Below are 21345 nucleotides of genomic sequence, written 5' to 3'. Positions count from 1 at the left end.
TGCCTCACTCATTCAGGAGCTGCTAAAGGGTCGGCATTTCTAACCCCAGGGATCTGTCTCCCAATAAAGCCGAAGCGTGGTGTCGAGCTTCAGCAAAACCGTAACACCACCCTGCACTTACTGTTCAAGCATCTGACCCAAAGGGAGTGACCCAACAGAGTGTGGCTGGAGGGAACCCACGAAACTGAAGGGCTGGCTTCTTCCTGCATCAGGGAAGCACAGAGTGGCTCCTGGAGAAAGCGGGGACCAGGATGGCTGCCGCGCCCCGTCTGAAGGGTCTCTGACGACACCCCTTCCTGTAGACGGGCGTCAGTCAGCTTCTGCCCACACAGACGTGCACTCCGCCAGCCCCACACAGCAAGTGCTGGGAGGACACGAACAGCAGACATCTATGAAAAATGTTTCGTAGTGTGAACGCAGCACTGCTTCTCCTTGTAAAGCGTTACTTTGTCATTAGAAGTTTCAAGAAGTACTTCTCTTGCTAAAAGCCTTTCTAAACCCCACGTTTATATGCCACGGACCTCCATTTTGTCTTCAGTAGACTTTGAACATGGTGTCAGCTCAGTGACGAGGTAAGTGGCCTTGCTCACCATTTTATACAATTCCCTGATGTGGCTTCAACGTGTACCTTTTCGTGCACCCAGATGTGCCCAGATTTTGTGACCGTTAACTCATTGGTTCCAGCCATATTTATGGCTGAATGCCACCTGGTTGATTAAGCTGATCCTACGGCAATCTAAGCTACTCACTGTTTGCGTGACCAAAATACCTGGGCCGGTGGGGTCCCTGTCCAGCTGTTCAGGGTCCACCCTTCCCATCCTATCTACACTGGACCTACGGCACGGGCCACACAAGAAACCACGCGGTATATAACACTTTTCCAGCGAGACAACATCCAATCACCCAGGGCAGCCACAAATTTTCAACTGAACACAAGAGAAGGCAATTCCAGAAGATGTCAGGTGGTTAAATTTCATTTCCAGCTCTTGGGGTCGTCAGAGACTTCACCCACCAACTGAAAAGTAAATCCAAGCCAAGTCCATACTGTCACCAGTCACACCAGTTGTCTTGGGCAGGTCACTCCTGTTCTCTGTCTTGGCTTTCGTGCCCAAAAGTGATGGCGAGCGCCTCAACAGGAAAGATTTCCCGTCAGCTTTGCTTACAGAGAAGAAGCCGGGCAGGTCACAGGACCTGATTTGCACCCTGCGATGCGTGTTACGGCCTGGGCATCAGACGTTCCCGGTTCGTGCATTTGTCTGAGGATTCAGACTTGCCATAGGCTAAGGACTGCCAGGGGCAAAACAGAACCTTGCGATGTGTTTGGGAGTCACCAGCCAGCCTGGCAAGCCACTGTGGCTGAGACCCTACCCGTGGGGAAGGAGCTGACGCCATTCGAGCAAAGGCAGTCAGGGAGGCACGCGGGGTAGAGAGCCGGCGTGCGGGACACGGCTGCGTGGAGGCGCTGGGATTCCGAGGCGACTTCCCGCTGGCACAGCCTCCTCCTGGTGTTTACGTGTGTGAGCAGAGGCACACAGAGCAAGCCTCTCCATGAGGGACAAATAAACACCCTAAAGACCCAAGAATGGGAAGCCAACTGAGCCTCCATTGAACCCAAACCTTTGGGGGTTCTGCATTATTAGCCGGCATCATGGCTTCCAGCCATGTGTCCCCTCAGAGCAGAAACTCTCACAGGCCTGACAAAAAGGAACGCGCAGTCACACATCTCTGCTTTGCTTTCTCACTCTCTGCAGGTCTCCACTGGGGGAGGAACACATCATGCGTAGAAGGGATTTTTTTTCAGTGAAAAGCGTGACCCAGAGACCCCTCTGCTTACAACAGTACCACATTTGTCATTCAAACCGAGTGGCACAAGAGACCAGTTCGGGCATCCCTGCAGACACAGAATCCAGACAAAATGACCCACTTGTTACATCAGCGGCACCAGTGATAAGCAGGACCCGTGGCTCTCATACCTAGAGAGGACGGACATCACAGGGCTGCCCGGAAGTGGCATCCGAGACGGACAGGCTGGTTCAGAAGCCTGAGGCCAGTGCCCAGCTCTCAGTGAGGTTCTCGGGTTCCTGGCCTTCACTTTTGGTGGGAATGGCACTGAGAACATCTGCCGTCAGCCACTGCAAAGGGCAGCTGTGAGGAGAACTCAGGCACCACATGTGAAACGGATCAGCACCGTTGTCTGGGGAGTCACGCGCAGGCCATGTGAGTGTCTGTGTGTATGTGACAGCACACGCTCAGGAGAGAGAAATCACGGGGTATACAAGCTCAACAGAACCCTCGAACTTCTGGATTTGGTGGACGCCTCTGCGAAGGGCAGAGAAGACTAATGGTTCTGACGGGGCTCTCAGCAGGACCCCATGCTGCAAAGACACGCTGCCCAATGACATCTGACAATTTCACTTCCCTGTGGACCATGATTCCTCTGGGCCAGGGAAAGGCCAATCCAAACCAACTACAGCTTTGGAGCTCCTGAGAAGGGTAGTCCCCGTTTCGGATACAAGCACCTGCTTTCAGGTAAGTGTGCGTATGCACGTAGACGGGCCCACAGACTCACCCCACCTAACCCGCACGCCACCTGGGAGAGAAGCCGAGTTCAGTAAGCACCCACACTTCAGCTCCTTCCAGGCTGTGGGCTCCGGCCCTTCTTCTCCTGTGCACGGTTCAAATTAATTATACACTTTAATTTCATGAATTATTAATTTGATTCTGACTCGGCAGCTTATGATTATCCAGCACTACAGACTATACAATTCCAGCTTCATTAAAACATCACCAGCTGCCTGAGAGACAGACATTAAATAGGGGAGAGCAATAATAAAATTAAGCTTCTGGCGCATAGCAACAGTCTTCGTCAGCCGCAGGCAGTGCAGGACCGGGCCGGCGGTGCAGGGCGGTGCAGGGCTGGGCCGGCGGTGCAGGGCTGGGCCGGCGGTGCAGGGCTGGGCTAGCGGCCCCAGCGGGCAGGAACCGTCCTTTCCCCAGGTCCCCGCCCCGCCTCAGAATGTGTTCTCGTCCATCCATCCACTGTGCACACAACTTCTCACAGTCCGATGGCACAACGGAGGTCAGCTGTGTAGCTCTCCTCACCATCCCTCCCTATGCCACCACCCACGCTCGCCTGGCATGAACTCTTTGGTAACTGCCATACTCCCAGCACGACTGAGCAGGGCCAGCTTCTCAGGATGGTCCATCGCTGCTGCCCAACTGGAAGGCAGAGCAGAGCGTACGCATCAAGGAACATCTTTACACTGACTGTCTCTGCCCTCTCTGTGGCCATCTGCTTTCAGAAGAGGCAGTAGGAGGCTGAGGACAGGCTGGGGTTTATTTGCAGCGTGTGACACGCCGGACACTCACCATTCAGAGACCATGCATGCGAAACGCCCAGCAAAGGGCCTGGTACACGGCAAGGGCTCAGTCGGGGTTGGCGGAACGTCCCTTACCCCACGTCCGCATTCAGGAAAAGAGGGGGCTAAGTCACCATCTCTAGAGTCCCCCTCCATGCTGATCTCTGCACTTCCATGTGGAAGGCTTTCTGTTCCTACACACATCACGACGCTGAGCCAGTCCGGAGAACTCTTGCCTCGGAATCTCAGGCTTCCTACCCACAGGCAGTCTTATAAATCCCCCTACGTCGAACCCCACGAGCTCACTGCCGGAGGTGTCAGCTGTATCCGCTTCGAACAGAAGTCCTGGTTGACAGTCACACTCTTCTCCAAAGAATTTGAGAAATCCTGGCCTGCCACGACACGGTCCCATCCCCGCCAGCGTTTATGGAAGTAAATGACAAAGGGAGAGGGCGACCAGGAGGAAGGAGAGGAGAAGGACGTGAGTCCTGGTGAGGGGTGGGAGAAGAAGGAGAAGGGACAGAGGGAGCGAGCCAAACCCCTGACGCCTCCTACTGTCTGCAGAAGCCCGTGAGGAATGCAGAGTCCTCTGTCATGGACTGGCTCCTTCAAATAAATGAAACCACAGCACTTCCTCACAGAAACTCTGTGGCAAAACTATTTGCAAAAGCAAAAGGCTGGAATTTAGACATTCCATTTAGCTGCTTCAAAAATCTAAGGACCTCGGACCTTGTGGGATTTGAAATCGATGGAATTAATTAAGGGAGATGTCTGGCACTCTCCACTAAGTAATCAGCAGGTACAGCAGACCTGAAAGTCTATAAAGAAAAATGGAGCGGGATGACATTGAGGGAGGCAGGAAGGATTAAAAAATGAGCACCCAAGTGGGAAAGGCGCACACCCATTGATCGCGGCGTGAGAGATTAAGGCTTCGGTGAGAGCAAGAAAATTCTGTATCAGAAAATGGTTAGAGCACGAGCGTAAGCCCGCAGGTATCCTTAATCAGTGACAGCCAGGCATAGCCATCCAGGGAGCCTGGAGCTCAGAGCACATCCCGGGGTTCAATGCAAAACTGGGTTTGACTGACACCAGGGTTTTATAGGCCAGGTTACATTTCACACCTGTTCTGTCCTATTTACAGTCTATGTCCCGCAGTGAAATACAAGCGCCGTGAGGGCAAGGATTTTGTCTCTGCTGTGCTCTTGGTGCCTAGCGTACAGCCTGTTACCAGAAAGATGCTTGAAAAAGTTGGGTTACATGAACAACACGTGATGGACAAATGAATGAAACACCATTGGGTGCACGCACCCTGCTGGCCCTGGGCTGGGAGGCCCCATTGCCCTGGGCCAAGCTGGAGCCAGGCGGACAAAGGACGAGCACAGGTGAGCTATCAATGAGAAACGAAATGAAACGTTCAGTATTCACACCTGGGGGCCCCGCGTGACCCTCTGGCTCTCGATATTTCAAGCTAATGACAGCCCGTGGGGAAAGGAAAGAGTCTAGATAGATGCTTTGGAGGCTGTTCCACTGCAGAGAACCTCCACGCTCTCACGACAGCATGTAGCTCAAAGCATTCAATTGTTTCTGCTTTTAAGTCATTATGCTTCCCCCTCCATTCTCTCCCAATCCTGTGCAGAGAAGAAACCCACCACGGCCCACCCAGCCTTACAGATGGAGTCACCGAGATTTGGAGCAGTGCCCGAAAGAGAATGCTGGCCGCACCGAGAAGAGTGTCAGGCCCTTTGTGTCCCCAATTCATATGCAACCCAGTCAAATGCCTCCTCAAGGGCTTGCGGGGTGCAGGGGGGAGCGGGCAGTGAGCCCCACCTTCCTGTGCACAGCTGACCTTTCCACCACAAAGCACAACTAGAAAACCCCTGCGTGCCAATGCCTAGGGGCAGACCCCAGAGACAGGACTGAACAGCCTGCAATGAACCCAAGCTGCTTACAGGGTTCACTCGGGCTGAGAAGAAGCCTTTGCGGACACCCACGCCCGCCCTCGCCCATGCAGTCATCTTCTCGCTGGTTCAAGGAAACAAAATACGATGCCCACTGACGACAAGGACGCCCCTCAAACCTGCCTTTTGCTGCAGTGGAGCTGCAGCCACTGTGCGTACAGCTCAGGGGCCGCCCAGGGCCCGAGGCCAGCCAGGGTCAGAGGGCAGAGGGGACGCGCCCTGCAGCTGGGGCCACGAGGTCCCACCGCGATGCTCCCGGGCACTGTGACCCTAACAGGCGTCTCTCCACATCCCCCCAAACAGCTTGCCTTTCCTGCTGAAGACAAGGCATCAGCGGGCCTGGGGTGCTCAGGTCCGAGGGTGCCATTTCTCCTGAGCCCCCGTCTCGCCGTGGCAGAGGCCCCCTCGCAGGGCTCCTGGTCATGTCAGCACATGTTAGCCTGAGAAGTAGCAGCAGCTTTCGTTCCTGTGACTTCTCCGGAATGGAGTTAGGAGGTGCCGGCCCCAGGGTGCATGCTTCTATCCTCAGAGCGAGCAGCAGCAGCACTTCCTCGGTGGCCAGTGAAAGGCTGCCTGTGACTGCAGTCAAATGTCAGTCATATTTCCAAGGGGCTCTCAGAGGGGCCATGTTCACTCAGACTCCTTGGCACAACGGGGGCCTCTGCACACAGCACATGATCCCGCAGGTTCTGCCACCTGGGACCTCAGAACCAGACGCGGTGGCGTCTCGGTCCTGAGCCTGGGTGGCTGCAGAGCTCCTGCTGTCATCAGACCCACAGGACGGCAACGAAATAAAACTACGCGGAACAAGGCAGGAGGGGTTTTCGAGAACAGAAAACACAATCTTTCATGGTTTCCCTGTCTTTCCAATAAAAACACGGTATTGGACCTGCCTGGACAAGAGGCCTGCCGGCTCCCAGATGAGGCTGGACGTTCTGCATTCAGTGCAAATTAGTGCCTTGAAATCAGACTCAATTGTCACAGAATGGAGGGAAGAGTTCTCCCCTGGGGCATGCGTTTCTGGTGAAACTGGAAATGTTCAGCTTGATTATAACACTTCCCGAACAGGTCCGCGTGGGATTTCAGGGTTCTACCTTGGGGACGGAAACTCTGGTTGCAGACAGGGTGACATGGGGACAGCCAGCCCGCCCGGCTTCCATGCCCACATCGCTCTGGTCACAGGTCACAGGCCAGCGGCAGACAGTGCGCTTAAGAAAACAAACGAGTGTGCACACACACATTCACGCACACGCGTTTGCACACACGCGCACTCCATATGCTCCAGGAGCCAAAACCCTTCCAACGTGGATGAAAGGGACAGGGGCCATCACTGGCGTGGCGGCTGCAGGACAAAAGCAGGTTGGTACAGAATTACCTAGAACACTGGGTCTCCTCGCAGTGGGGAACGCACGGAACCACCAGGGGCCTTTCCACACATGCCGGGGTTTCCCCCACACCGAGATTATGGTCCAGGATCATGCAACTTAAATAAGGTCTCCAGGTAATTCTAACACACCATACTCCCTGGCTGCCTGCAAATACTATACTTACAGCTCCAATGAACAGCCTACAGCGTTCGGATACTCAGGCCACGCAAGACGGGTTGGCCCTTCCTGAGGTCCTGGAATTCATATCACCTTTGGAGTCAGGGCTCATATTCTACCTTTTACCTGAGACATTGGACAATTTGCTTTTTAACTTCCCTCTCACAGCACGAAACACAAGAGAGCAGAATCCCTCCCAACCCACGTCAAAGCTAAACCTGAATGAGGCTGAACAGAAAACGGGCTCATCACAAAGCTCCCTGCTCCGGGACCACGCTGACCACTCGTCCCCGCGCACGGCCCAGCACCCCTGCGTGTCTCCTCTGCAGCTCCCGGGGACCCCTCACTTGTTCTGTTTATCAGATCTGATGGGGTCACTGGCTGGGAGTGAGGCTGAGCCGAATTCTGAAACACTTGCGTTATCAGCCAAAAGTTGTCATTTGGCCAGTTCCTCTCGTTCAGTAAATCTAAGTGTCACTCAGCGGGGGAAGAGAGACGCACCACAAAGGCAGACAGACAGGACTACCCTCCAGCCGCAGTTTCCAAAGACACAAACTAAGCCTATCCTGCGATTCCCTTTCACATTTTAAAACCTGACATTTTGAAGCCGACTTCTCTTTCAAAACTGGCCCCGGCCACGAAGATGAGAGTCTGTCCATGTCTCCAGCACCTTTATGTAAAGTCTACACAGTCAGACAGTCAAAAGCAGAGGTGCACGTAGCTTGTCCCCAAGCCTGGGCAATGCCAAGGAGCCTAAGTCAGAGCCACACGGACCCTCGCTGTGTGGACAGCTGCCACCAGCGCCTCTGTAGGGTCACGTCTGTCACCCCCATGCTCATATTCCTGCTGGTCGTGCACTCCTCTTAGGCCTCCATGTGCCAGAGGGAGTCCTAATGCATGTCCTACAGGACGGCGGTCACCACGTCCGGACCTCTCGGGACAGGCCCTCAGAGCTCTCCAGTGTGACCCAACCAGGAGCTTCCATGGGCAGCCGCTGAGTTCCACCCCAGGCACGGCTGTCTTTATAGAGATTGGGGTGACAGACCCTTTTACAAAACACAATCTGGATTCTCCAGTTACCCTGAACATGCTATAATGCCAAGACCACAGGACATTACTGCAGAGTCATCTATCCGTTTAAGCCCAGAATCAAAACAGTGCAAAACATGCTGTTTCCGGTAGGTTCACACGGAAAGCCAACTACCGATCTGATTGCTGTGCCCGCAGCTCAGAGATCAGACCTGGCGCTACCGCCCAGCGCCACGACTGAGGCAGGTGTGCCCTCGGGCAACAGGCCTCACTGTTCTGAACCTGAGATCCTCAGTCTATGCAGTTGGGGGACCGTATTACCCACCTTGGTATTCTTTCGAGGCTTAAATAAAACAACTACGTCTGGCACGTAGGAAGTGCTTAACAAAAGGCTGCCTATACGTTCACCGTTATCATTACAATTCTTAACAGAGATGGTCCTTCTCCTAGAAGTTACCCCAGGTTAGTGATGGACAGAACTGGGGAGGGAGCAGATAACGGTGACCCCACTTCCTGCCCTGAAGCCACACCCCCTAGTGGAGGCCTCTGGGCCACTGATTAAGAGTGCACTGAACCCCCCAGGCCCTGGGCGATTTGGTTGTGAACTCCGTGTTTGATGGTCCAACCAAGGCACACCTGTTTCCAGGCAGGTTGGGGGGGGCGGCACTGGAAGAAACGTTTTGTTTGTTTCTCTGTCAGAAACAGGGCTGTGGTCCATCCAAGGGATGTGTCCCCAGGGGGTTTGTTCTAACTTTCTGGAGCCAACATGCACCTGCCCAAGTAGCTGTGGGGTTGCGTTCCCACCATCCCAGAGCTACTCAAAGACCGTCCCAGCTGCCGGGGAAGCATTTTCAGCCATGTTATTTATTTGAACACCTGCCTGACCGTCCTAGACAGAGCCGGGTCTTGGAAGAGAGGGGCCACTGGAACACCAAGGAGGCCTTCCAACTGGGATGCATCTGCTAGTCTGTACTCTCCCTCTGGTCACAGAGGACCTGCCTCTTCCCCACGTCCGGTTCCGAGCACACCCGACAGCAGGTGGGCACAAGGCGCACGGCCGATGCCACGTTCTTAAGCAGAACTCGCAGGAAATGCAAGAACCCAGCACCTCCGATGCAGGTTGAACAGAGCATCTGGCCCTGGCGGCTCCCACGTGAGTCACCCTCAGCTAGCGTCCCTCTGGTGGCACACTAGTGACCAGTATTACCTCCTTTACTTTTACCTGCAGGAAAACAGACATAGTGAGAGCTGCTATGAAAATGCCTCCCTCTTTCCCATCTGCCTGCCTTTGCCTGTTCGGCTCTTGTCACAGGCAGTGTCCACTCTCGTCCCCTCTGCTGACTCCAGTCCACCTACTTTCAGCTCAGAGCCCCAGCCCATCTCCACCGTCAGCCCCCACCCCATCCGGAGCTCTCTGCCTGCCAATCGGCACACTGTCTGTATAATAAGATTTGATATTTTAATTATGCTCCACGGTGAACTCTGGCACCAAAAGTGAGCTCACACGAAGAAGGCATTTTAGGTCTCGTAAGAAAGGAATTACGTAACTCAGCACCAGGCACCTAGCGGGTGCTGTGTAAAAGCCAGAACATGGCTGAAAGCCCCCCCCCGCTCAAAGCCGCTTTGTATCTGCTGCTATCAAATATTTACAGTTAGGATTCTCACTGCTGGCACCTCGACGGGCACCCAGGTCACGCTTTCCCTGCACGTTCTGCCCTGAGCTGAACTGCCCAATGTTTCGATGTCTAGGCTTCACATTGTGTTCTAGTAGGTAAGGGTCTTGTTATTAGTATTTGACTCACACGAGTCTTACGTGACTGAATGTGTAGGAGAGCTGAGGCCCCGGGACGAGTGACGTCACATTTTGTGCCGAGTACACTGCCTTACACAGATCCGGGGCTGGTGAGCTCCGAGTCACACACACACACACTGTTTCCACACGATCTGACAACATCATGCCAGCACAATTCATACGCAGAATGTCTTTATTTTTAATGATGCAAATATGCCCGTCACATACCTCTGAGAAGCAAGTTGGATCCACTAACACTGCAATTTTGTTATAACCCCTCGCCCCCCATCCCCCATCAGCTCTGGGCCCTGGATTCTGACCTCTCGGAAGGGCAGCTTTCAGAAGCCTGAGTGGGCAGCGGCCTTTGTGCGTGGCCATCACACAGCGTGGTGACGAGAGGAGCCTTGGGATACGGAACAAGTTAGGTACGGTCCCCATCAGGGTCCCTGGAAGCTCTCCTTCTATGGTCAGGACAAATGGGAAGCCCCCACAGCAGTCTCCTGGAGAAGGTCCTTGGGCCGCTCAGAATGCACAGACCCCTGCTCTCGAGACCCCCAAAGGCAGCTGAGTCTCAGGACCACTGGGCCTTCCCCAGGCTCCATGAAGACAAGCAACAAAACTTCCACAGGTCTCCTCAGGCCTCTGCCGTCCTGAAAGGTCTTCCATCAGAACCACCAGAGACACCATCATCAGTTTGCATGACTTCTCCCAAAAGAGATTTAGGAGATAAATGGCTGAGAATGTGCACACAGCTTGGGGAAAATCCGTTAATGAAAGAGTCATCACTTGAGAAGTCCAATTAAAAGTCATATTCATTCATTCGTTCAACTATTCAATAGTCAACATTTATTGAGCAGTGCCGTGTGCAAAGCCCTGGATGAGGTTGGTGCCTTGGGAAACACTGAGATGAATGGCACAGTCCCAGCTCTCGGGGAACTTAAAAATCAATTGGGAAATTACAATGCTCATTTTACAGATGAGTAGACAGTGCCATGGACAGTTAAGGGATTTATTTTAAATGCTTCTTCCTATAACTAAATCATAATATAAAGTCATCATAGAGATGAAAAGCCCCGAGCTGGAAAGCAGGATACCCTGGTTCTCGTCCTTGTTCTGAGCTGTTGGGCAGGGCCGGTCCCCCTCTGAGTTTCAAACCCCTTGTCTACACAGGGAGGAGGCAGTCCGTTAAGAGTGGGTCCCTCCAGCTCTAAGACGCTCTGGTTCAAACACTTGGGAGCGAGCAGGCTTGGAGGTTAGAACTGAAGAACTCCATCTCTGGACAAAGAGAGAACTGTTCTTTAGCTACCTCATAGAGCCCTTCCCTGGAGGAAGATGGAAGCCATTCCATTCCCGTGGCCAGTGCGTGCCTTCTCAGGAGGCACTGAGGCCTGGGGACATGTCCTCCTCTGTGGCCTTTCCCGCGGGTATCTCTGCCATCTTCCCAACGACGGCAAAGGAAGCGGGCGCCCTTCCCTGCTTCTCCTGGCAGGGCCCTGCTAATTGTCTGTATCGCAGAGTTGCTCCCTGTAAGAGCTGCTCCAGAGATAATGGCCCCAGTCTATGTGTGAGGTGACGGATGGGGACTTGGGCTACGTGTACAGAACTCTTAATTAAAGGTTTACCCGACAGTGAGGGGACTGAGGCTTTCTGTATTATATCACTATGAATTTCGGGAAGATAAGTAACATAAAAGATTCCTTTGTTGACGTCACCAGTGACTCTAAAGTGTTAACCCAAAGCATTTATATTCCGTTTAAGGGGACTGACTTCCACCAAGAATAGAAACAAATACAGAAAAACCTCTGTTTGGGTTTTTGAAAAGCAGACGAGGAGCTTCCTGACACTGAGGGCCCTCCCTGCAGGTTGTCTCGGAACTTGGGGGCGTCTCCTGCGTGGCTGACCCGCCGGCCATTTTGCAACACCTGCTCTGTGAAATCCCACATGGAAAGATCTAAATGACAGAAGGACGGGCTTTGGGTCCTTTTGGTGATACTGAATTCTTCCCTTCCTGCTATCATATCATGTGCCCGTAACTCTCGTTTGTTTGGCCCTCCAGGCACAGGGGGGTCCCACTAAACACTGGATGAACAGTTCTGCTGCTCAAAGATTAGTGAATAAAAGGGCCTTGTAAACAGTAGCATGACAATGTCACGATGCTTTCTGCTGCCTCCTGCACCCACTTCAGGCTGGGAGCGTCTCCCTCCCCCAGGCACGGGCCCTGCCCTCTGTCCCACCACCTTTCCATCGTGGGCTGACAGAGGTGAGTCAGGGGTCAGGCAGGTGCAGGGAGAGCAGGGAGAGGCCAGGACAGGGAGATGAGAGGTGGACACAGGCAGAGAGACAGGCAGACAGACAGACAGCAAGGCAGGCAGGCAGAGCAGGGAGTAAAAAGCCCAGTGCACTTACGGTAGGAAGGGTTACGCAGAATGAACAGAGAAAATTCAAGTCTCCTTGTTTCATGCTAACAGTACCCACCCTCACACGTCCTCCTTTCCCAGAATTTGCTCCCTTTCGCTATTGCACTTCCCTCCTACTTGTCCTGCCCTTCACTTGCCTGACACCTTAGCTGGATACTTTTCGCCCCCACATGTGAAACCGCTCCAGAACCACACATATGTCGAGGCCCAGACGTAACCGGTGCTTTTGGAGACTCGGGTCTAGAAGCACAAGCTGGCGGTACCTGTGGCTTTCATCTGTGAGGGTCCAGCGCCAAGTCCAAAGGGCCCGCAGGCCCTCCCACGAGGCAGAAATCCAGACCCCTCTGACCACTGCCGCCCCTCCCTGGGGGCTGAGTTTGTCATCAGCCCGTGACGGCCGCTGGGGCCGCAGTGCACGAGCTTCTCAGCGTCCCCTCTGCATTGTCAGGGGCCTGACATGTCGCTTCCTCTCAGCCTGACCCAGGGCCCGGTCTCTAAGGATGTCTGAGGACGACGAGAGGGGACAGGGAGGCCATTCTGGACGGAAGCCATGAAGACGCCCGGGGGAAGTGGGTTAAGGCAGAGAGGAAAGTTGGGCCCCAACGTGGGAGAGAATGTGGAAATAGCCCGGCAGCTGGGCCTGCCGGTCTGGACGGAGACGCCAGCCGTGGGAGACACTGCGTCCAACAGGCACCGGCCACACACCAGGCCGGGAAGCAGTCCCTTCCCGTCCTTTGTCTCCCAAGACCCGCGCGCACGTGCTTTCCGTCATTTGAGGGGGGCCCAGACCACTGGCAGCGGCCGACCCTCTGCCTCCCATGTGGGTTAAACATCGCCTCCGCCTCACTCTGACCCCGGGGGGCACACATTACCACCCACGCCACCTCCTTCCTCTGTGCCTTGTGATAGCAACCGGCCAAAGGGGGTCTAAAAATAAAGCCGGCCAGAGTGTGCTCCACTCGATTGGGCTCCTGGGCTCACAGATCTGCTTATTTTGGCCTATCTCTCCCCAGCGATAAGGCTGCTAACAGCCTGTTATCAGCCAGTCGGTGAAAATGTGCTCCAGCCTGATTAGGCCTCAGTCTTTGCCAAGGTTATAAACAGCCGTTATCGTTTTCCCGAACAGAATAATCCGGACAGTATCAGCTCAGAAACATATGGGCCACACAGAGAAGATAGCCGCTGACGGACACTTCATTTTAATCGTAACGAGTGGGTAGCAGCGGCCCGCAGCCGGCAGACAGTGAGCTGCCCGCTGGCAGCAGGGCTGGGTTTCTATTCCCTCCTCCTTCCCTAGTCGCCAGCCCCTAAACTGCTTTGATATTCTGGGTGGTATAATGAACTGGACCCTGGCCCAGATGTCACCAGTCACCAAGCGTGACCCTTCCCTAACAGGCAGATGGGGCCATTCTGATTCTCTGATGACAAAACAAAAAGCAGCACAGGGGGCAGAGGGAACCAGGACAGCTCCCTGTTCTCCAGCCCCCCAGTTCTATTTCCATGAGCTGTCCTGTCACCCCCGGCCGACCTTGTCCCCCACGGCCAGGCTTCTCCAGTGCCCCCCCCACCTGTGAGCGCCATGGGCCAGGGCCCCGCAGACAGCAGGCGCTCAACACACAGGGACTGAATATTTACAAAGGAGCGTTCACATCATTTTCCTCAGTGTCTGCACGCAGGTGTCCACGCCCCCCCAGAGCGCGCTTGTGGGGGACAAGCCCCTGCCGGCGGGGTCTGGGTCCTGAAAGCAAGTTCCCAAACCTGGGTTCTCCCCATGCCCTGTGGTGACAACTCCTTTCTCAGGCTTGTCACTGAAAGTCACCTGTACGTAGGATGGCAGGTCAGGGACGGGAGGCATAACAAAAAGGTGAAACTGATGATGAAGGTTTGGGTGGAACGGTTCATCTCTTTGCTGCCGGGTCAGCGGGCATCTGGGATGCTGACAGCTGAGCCCTGGGTCACCGCTGTGGGCACATGGCCAATAGCCACCCTGTTCCTTCAGGCAGGGATGCAACTGTCCCCCTCACGCGTCACCACAGAGTGGAAAGAAAGGAGCTGAGGAAAAGGCAGGAAGGGCTCAAGGTACTGACTGCGTCCTCCTCGCATACAGTGGCAGACACGGCTGGCACGCGTCCCCTGGTGCTTGCTGTCCCTGCTACTGAGGTTACACGGGGCGCACACCTGGCTGGCCAGATGGGGCCAATACATGCAGCTGGGATTTCGAGGAAGATAAGCTCTGGTGCCCCCACGCCAACCCAGCCTTCCACTTGGCGTCCAGGCTTCTCCAAATTTCAATTAGTTAAATATCCTCAATCTGGCCTTCCTTTTCTGCCCCTCTTCTGTCTCCGCCCCCTTTTGTCCTTGAACCCTCAATCGTCTTTTCCCTTGTACCACAGGAAGCCAGCACCTTCCACCGCCCGTGCACAGATGTCATACGTCCAACAGCACTGGGGAAGCCCCCGTTTAAATGCCACTTCCGGTGGCTTCCTAATGAGGATGAAAGGACGGAGTCGAAGGACAGAAAACAGGTAAATGGATCCAAAGGAAACCCCTCTGCCCCACAACTGCCCCCTTTCTCGACACCGGTTCCCAGGCCTGCAGAGAAAGGCCACTGGCTTGCCAGGAAAATGCAGTCACAGCAGCTCATACTGACTGAGCCTGGCGTCTGGGCCAGGCGGGCACTGGTCTAGGTGTTCTAGACACACGTGCCGATTTGCCCCTCAGAACCAGTCCGTGAGTCACCTGAGGGACCTCCCTGGCCACCCATGCAGTTCCTGCGTCTCCTGCATCCTCAGCAGCTCACATCCGGGGAGCAGCCTGTCCCAGGGCCTCTGCACGTCTGTGACTGGTCCCCCGTCCACGCCGTCCTCCCACAGAAGTACAGGGGCTCGTGGGATGCCCCCCCCCCGCAGGACCCGCACACGCAGCCCTCCAGCCCAGGGCGACTCCTGGAACGTCCCTGTCCACTGACGCCCGAGTCCGTGATATGCTCCTGTGATAATATCAAATGCAGAAAGGAAAGAGGAGGGGGTCCTGCTGCCCGCTGAACCGAGCCCGAGGCACATTTTTGTTTTCATTCTTTTTTTCCACGGCTTTTCAACACCTGCCTTGGCTCTTCTGCTTGCCCAACAAAAGCTGGCTTAGTCTGCCCTGTGGCATCATCGGGACGCGGGCGGCAGATCTGCAGGACCTACAAGGGTGGTCCGCGTGCCATGTCTCGGGGGTCTTGAGCTCAGCCCCCCGGACACTTTCGGGGTTACAGGAGTCTCTCCCTAATGGCCGTCAGGAACTGAAAATACCCTGGGATGTGAGTCAGCTCAGCGGTAGCTTATTCAGCTCAAAGTTTGTTTCCCTTCCCCCTTTTTCTATTTTTGTTTTCTGCTTCTGTGTTCCAACGGACCCAGCTTCGTTCTGCCACAGTTTCAGGCTGACGAGACTCAAGGATTTCCTGTAATAAGCAGCTGGGCCTGCTTCTCTGGGGGTCTGCATCCCATTTTGTCCAGGACCCCTCTTCTCTCTCTGCGTCCATGGAGGCAGGTGGAGCCCTCGGGATGGTAGGTGGTGACAGCAGTGAGCATGACTGTTGGGTGGGCTGGCAGGCCGTGGGCACCGTGCCCAGCCTTCTCAGAGTACCTGTGACGCCACTGCCATCGCAGATTAGCTCAGGTGTCCCCATGACCGAGCACTGAAGGCCCAGGCCACCGTCCTGCTCCAGGCTGCGTCCCCAGCCCCCAGCATGGAACCTGATACACAGAGTCAGGAAATGGCGGCTGAGAGGATGGAAAAGACTCAGCCCACACCTGCCCCGTTGACTGTTCAAGGCCAAGTACTTTGGAGACAGCCTCAAGTCCAAAGCTGTCTCTACCCCACTTTCCAACTCTGCCTCGGCCTCAATTTCTCCATCTCTAAAATGGGGCTGAGTTGGCCCAGCACCAGGTACACAGCGGTCGCCTGATAAACATGCCTCACTCGTGAGTGACGAGCCCTCACTGGCCCACATCTGCCCGGACACACCTCTGACCAGGGAAAAGGCCGCATGGAGGGAAGGCTGTTCCGATCCCGCCATGCTAGGACGCCAATTGTCACTGGGCCACTCAACCTCTCTGCTTCTGGTGACCGGTCCTTTGTGGTCACTCTGCTTCCACTAACTGGCTTGCAGGTGGGCTATGAGACAGTGTGACCTACCTGTGGACACGTGTGGAAAAGCAAACTTCAGGCCATCCCATGTGCTGCCCAGCTGTGCCCTGGTGAGACCATCCTGTGCCTGGCACTGCCCACTTCACATGTGCCCCTCGGTGCCCGCTCGCTGGGGACCTGCCAGTTCTCTTGCCTAGAATGAAAGCCGCATCGAGACTGCGCAGGGCCGAGCGTCTGTGTGGCCCCGGGCCCCCAATCACCTGCCCGCTGGACATTCAAGCACCTTCAGGGCTGATGCCCAGACCACCTGCCTCCTGCCCACAGTGCCGTTTCGCCCGGACACCAGCTGCCCTGGGAGCAGGGGCTTTTCTCATTTCCACTTCCTCCCACTGCCCTTCCAGTCTCCAAAGTTATGGGGGTTTTCTTCCCTTTTCCAAAAGAGGCACCTTCGTTTGGAGCCTCTGAAAGCTATTTGCATTCCCAAGACAGGCTCTAAGCATAAAATTCATGTCAGCTTGGGGTGGGGGGGGCGGCCCTCTTTTCTTTCCTTCCTCTCACAGTGAAGCTACAGTGAATTCATAAACAGCTCGAGTGGTTCGGCATCCGGCCTCACGAGACAGGATTACAGGGGATCCGCGTCCCTCCAGCCCTCCCCCTGCCCCCCCCACAAAGGTGTTAGTCTCGGCCGAGGCTGCAATCATCTCCCATCCCAGACCCGCCCCACCCCTGGCTCAGTCAGCGCTCTTTCCTGGCCTTCTGCGGGAACTCTGCCAAATACAATAACAAAATATTCATACGGTGAGGCACGTGAAAACCTTGGGAAGATTTAAGCCTGGGCTCCATGTCACGGACGCTCCCTCCCATAATCTGTATTCCAACCGCGTGTCAGCAGAGCTGTGATCAGAATACCCAAGGTCTCATCAAAGATTCAGGGCTCACTGACTTCCCTGACATTTGCGGTCTCGTGGAGTTCCCGCTTCTAGGTCCAGCTCGGCCCCCAGCGAGTCGGCCGTCCCTCTCCGCTGGCTGCTGCTGACCTGCCAGGAGCGTCCAGTTCTGTGGCACCGGCAGAGGAATGAAGCCTTCCTGGGATTTCGCCGGGACGGGGTTAAGCTGCGGGTGTTTCATGCACGGCGTGCCTGCCGCCCCGACCATGGGAGCTGCAAGCAGGACCTGACCGCACGCGGTTAACGGGCCTCGCTGAAGACTCCTCCTTCCCCACGAGCGCTTCCCAGGATGCTGTGTGTGCCTGATTCAGTGTCTGCGTCTCCCAGGTTCTTGTGATGATGCAAATCAGAGATGCGGAGGCTGTCCTTTGCAGGGCCCAGCGGCCACGCACACTCTACAACGGCCACGTTCAACTCGGCACCTCACACGTGGGGACCGCGCAGCCATCAGTACAAGGAATGGCACACTGGTGTGGATACCAGTCGTTTAAACACTCAAGCCAAGTGCGTGATAATTTAAGAAAACCAGCTATAACTGAAGGGTGATTGTGGGCAGACCGCTCGGTTTACTGAAAGATCACCATGGGTGTCTTAGCCGGACTCACGAGCAGAATTTTAATACCATTTGCTTTCCAATCCTACGATTTATACCGAGCTTATTAGAAAGATATTTAGTGACAAAAGTGAGTTACACTATACTTCTTAAGGATGTCACATGTCTTCAGAAAAGAAAATCTCCGATGGACCTACGGGTAGGGCCCAATGACCCACAGACACGGCAAGAGGAGGAGAAAAGGCATTGTCACATGGCTGCCATCGCCCAGCCACCCAGGCCACAGGGACAGAAATGAACAGAGGCGCCACAAAAGAGCAGACTCAAGACACTATCAACACACCTCTTAGTAAGTCACAAGCGTCTAGAATTTTAAAGAACAACAAAAAGGCCAACACAGAATCCCAAAACTCAGGCAGTCAAAATCCAAAGGCCTATTATCATTTAATCTCTTTTGAACGCATATTATCTTAATTATTTCTGTAAATGCTGCGGCCATTAGGCAAATTAACACAAGATCGCAGATCAAAGTGCCACGCACAGATAGATACTTCACAACATTAGGTGGCAGCAGGGTGAGCAGGTGTGCTCAACAACCCCTGTGGATGTTTTTAACGCAGCCACTCAGGAAACCTTCCGAAGAGGTTAAACACGTTCTAGAACACAAATTGAAAATTACAGGCAAGCTGATGGTGCCTCAAAAATCAAACATGTCAAGTGAGAACATTGTCATCCAAATTGTCCCTGTACTTCTCAAACAGAGAAGTTAGGCGCGTGGTCACGTAATATAAACATGTGTGTACGTGCTTATGTTCCCGCATGTGTGTATGAGACATCAAAGAGGCAAACACACAAGTGGTTAACCGTAAGACAACACAAAAAGAATACGCGATCCGCTTCCCTGCGGGCGCCCCCACAAACCCAGGCCCCCAGACTCAGGGAAGCACACCCGACCTTTCCTGTGACAGGGTCACGTGGTTTACAGGCAAAGTTTCAAAGACCGAGTTACGTGACATTTCTGGGGAACACATGATGTAAGAAAAGTGCACAGTCAGACATTTCTGCTAGTGAAGAACCTGTGATTCATCACGTTTGGTGACGGTAGGTGTTTGATTCCCAGACACACCCCGTGTTGCTTCCTTATGCTGACATTTAGCATGTTCAAGGACATATTCTAATACTGTCTAAGTGAGCGCGTCTCGACAGGGCGCGAGTGGCCCCCGGGAGACACCTGGTGACGGCTGGATGTCACAGGGAGGGAATGGACGTGGTGGCCTTGGCGCCAGAAAACGGTGCAGCTGAACGTCCCACAGGGCACAGGGCGGCCCCCCAGCAGGACTCCTCTGGCCCCAGAGTCAGCCAGGCAGAGGTTGAGGACCCATACAGACTGCCACACACATGACGAGACTCCCCACGTCCTGTCTCTACGAGGCTTGGAAGAAATGAAAAATGAGAAGTTGGAAAACACAAAAGAGACCTTCTCTTAGGGGTATGTTGATTACCAAACGTATAGCTGCTTTCTGTGCGTGCTCCCATACCTCACTTCCCCTAAACTACGCCCGTAAAACGTCCCAGCTATCTGGGCATTAGAGCCACACACTGAGAAAGGCTGGCAGGTCAGCGAGGACCCGAGAAAACCCCATTTACCCTGAGACACCCTTCAAGGAACAGAGGTGTACCCTGACCGACTGTGTTCAAATCAAATCAGGTAAGACACGGCAAAGGCTAACTTTTTAGCCCGTGGGAAAATGCACACGCCTGGTATTTAGAGTCCTATACGTGTGTATCCATCCAATTCTACAGCATCAGAGCTCTGACGTTCAGTAATATAATAATATTATTTTTGAGATGAGTTAAGGTATAAAATGTGTGTAGTCTGAGTCTTTAATATTAATAAGTCTTGTAACTAGCGGTTTCTCGTAGCTCCGAATTCTTGAGCACAACTAGAAAGGGCACTTATCCTGAAAAATCTAATAAATTTACAGTTTTATATACTTCCTTCAATTGTAAAAGTCTTGTTCAATAAACTTTAAAATGCCACTATAGAGCAATAACACAGACAGTATAAACCCAGCCCTGGGAAAGCTGTGTAACCAGAAATTGTTCCCCTTTCTGCTAGAGCAATAAAGTTTTATATGTTTGAACTGACTGTAAAAAGGTTTGAATGTTGGCAACTGGGGAATAATCTGTCTTCTTTATAGTTATTATCATATCCCCACAAGACCCCTTGGTCTGTGTCAATCCTTCTTGTATATGACACCTTTGTACTGTCAGCGAAAGCAAGACTACTTTCCTTTTTTTTTACCTATAGGACTTGTATCTGTTTTCCTTCAGATTACAGCTAACAGGAATAAATTATTTCTGACAACCATCTATTGCAGCATTTTACCAAATAAAGCTGGTTGTGAGCTGCTTTTCCACAGCGGGGGTGGGGGTGGGGGAGGTGAAGGTCCCTCCTCCTTCTGCTCCTCTCTCAACTGATTCAAATGCAATTCAGGGACGGTTCCATTGGAGGAAATGCCAATAAAAGGAGATTTGTAGGGAAGTTGTTCTGAATGCCAGAGCCCTTTGTAACAGGGTGCTGGGTCCTCATGGGTGCTGTTGGGTCTGTGTGGGGAAGAGGCTCAGGGACAGGCAGGGGGAGGGGGACCAGCCCTTTCCTTCCCGGCCCATTCTCAGTGTGAGAGTGTCTGCGCCTCTAGGTTCAGAGAGGAAGCAGAGTCCAGCGGGCAGAAGTGGCCCGTTTCCCAGTCCCTGGTGCACAGCCAGTGAGGAGGAGCCTTGGCCTGACCAGCAGGGCCAGACACCCCAGCTGTCACACGTAGGCTTGGGCTCTTGGTAACAGGTCATGTCTGCTGAAAAGAGTTTAGGCTCATGATAATCAGCAGAGCGAGAGACAGAGAGAGAGAGAGAGAGACAGAGAGACAGAGAGACAGAGAGACAGAGAGACAGAGACAGAGAGACAGAGAGAGAGATCCTCTCTCCCTGCCCCTGTCCCACCACCACAGTTCAACAACAGATAAAAAAACGCGTACCCACCAATGCATTACACACAAGCCAGCTGCACTAAAGCATTCTCCTTTCTCACAAGTCCACACCACCACCCTGAAGCCCCCCCTGCCTGCCAGCCTTTAGAAAAAACATAATGGAAAAGGCCAGACAGGAATGAGAATAGATATCTGCAAGCACCAGCTTTTTGACAGTCAAAAGACATCCGTGGACTGGGCACCAGTCAGTCACCTCTGCACTCCGCAGCCAGTCTCAGCCTCAGGCACACGCACGTATGCACACGTGTGTGTCTGTACGAGTGCACGCTCACACTAAACACACGTCAGCCAGCTCTGAAGGAACAGTCCACCCGAAGATGGAGGTGCTGGCATGGAGGCCCCGCCAGGTGACGTGCACCGGGCAGCGGCCCCACCGCCTGAGGCAAAGCACAGGCACCGGGCAGGTGCAGGCGCCTCAGTGACCTGGGGAAGAGCTGGAGCCCCACGCCCGTGAGGGGGCCTCAGGGCGCCCTGTCTCCGCTCAGTATTCCATCTCCAGCACCGGTCAGGCCCCAGTACGATGTCCTCTCCTCGCCCAGCTCACACAGCAAACGTTCTAACCCAT

At 54.0% G+C, this 21345-nt stretch overlaps 1 protein-coding gene across 6 annotated transcripts in view; it reads right to left on the bottom strand.

Annotated features, from left to right (window-relative positions):
* Nucleotides 1-21345, bottom strand: part of PBX1 (PBX homeobox 1) — a 246690-nt gene that overhangs the window by 106198 nt on the left and 119147 nt on the right. Inside the window, exon 1 of one of the 6 annotated variants that reach the window (XM_033092293.1) lies at nucleotides 17271-17377. The exons of the other annotated variants lie outside the window; for them this stretch is intronic. Coding sequence (XP_032948184.1) covers nucleotides 17271-17361 — 91 coding nt within the window. The 5' untranslated portion in view covers nucleotides 17362-17377. Of the gene's footprint in view, nucleotides 1-17270; nucleotides 17378-21345 lie in introns of those variants that run through there. 6 annotated transcript variants of the gene reach the window in all.

The sequence above is a fragment of the Rhinolophus ferrumequinum genome, chromosome 22, assembly GCF_004115265.2.
Source record: "Rhinolophus ferrumequinum isolate MPI-CBG mRhiFer1 chromosome 22, mRhiFer1_v1.p, whole genome shotgun sequence".
NCBI classification, from domain to species: domain Eukaryota; kingdom Metazoa; phylum Chordata; class Mammalia; order Chiroptera; family Rhinolophidae; genus Rhinolophus; species Rhinolophus ferrumequinum.
Note: the sequence above shows the minus strand (reverse complement) of the source record. Positions and strands in the feature narration are given on the sequence as shown.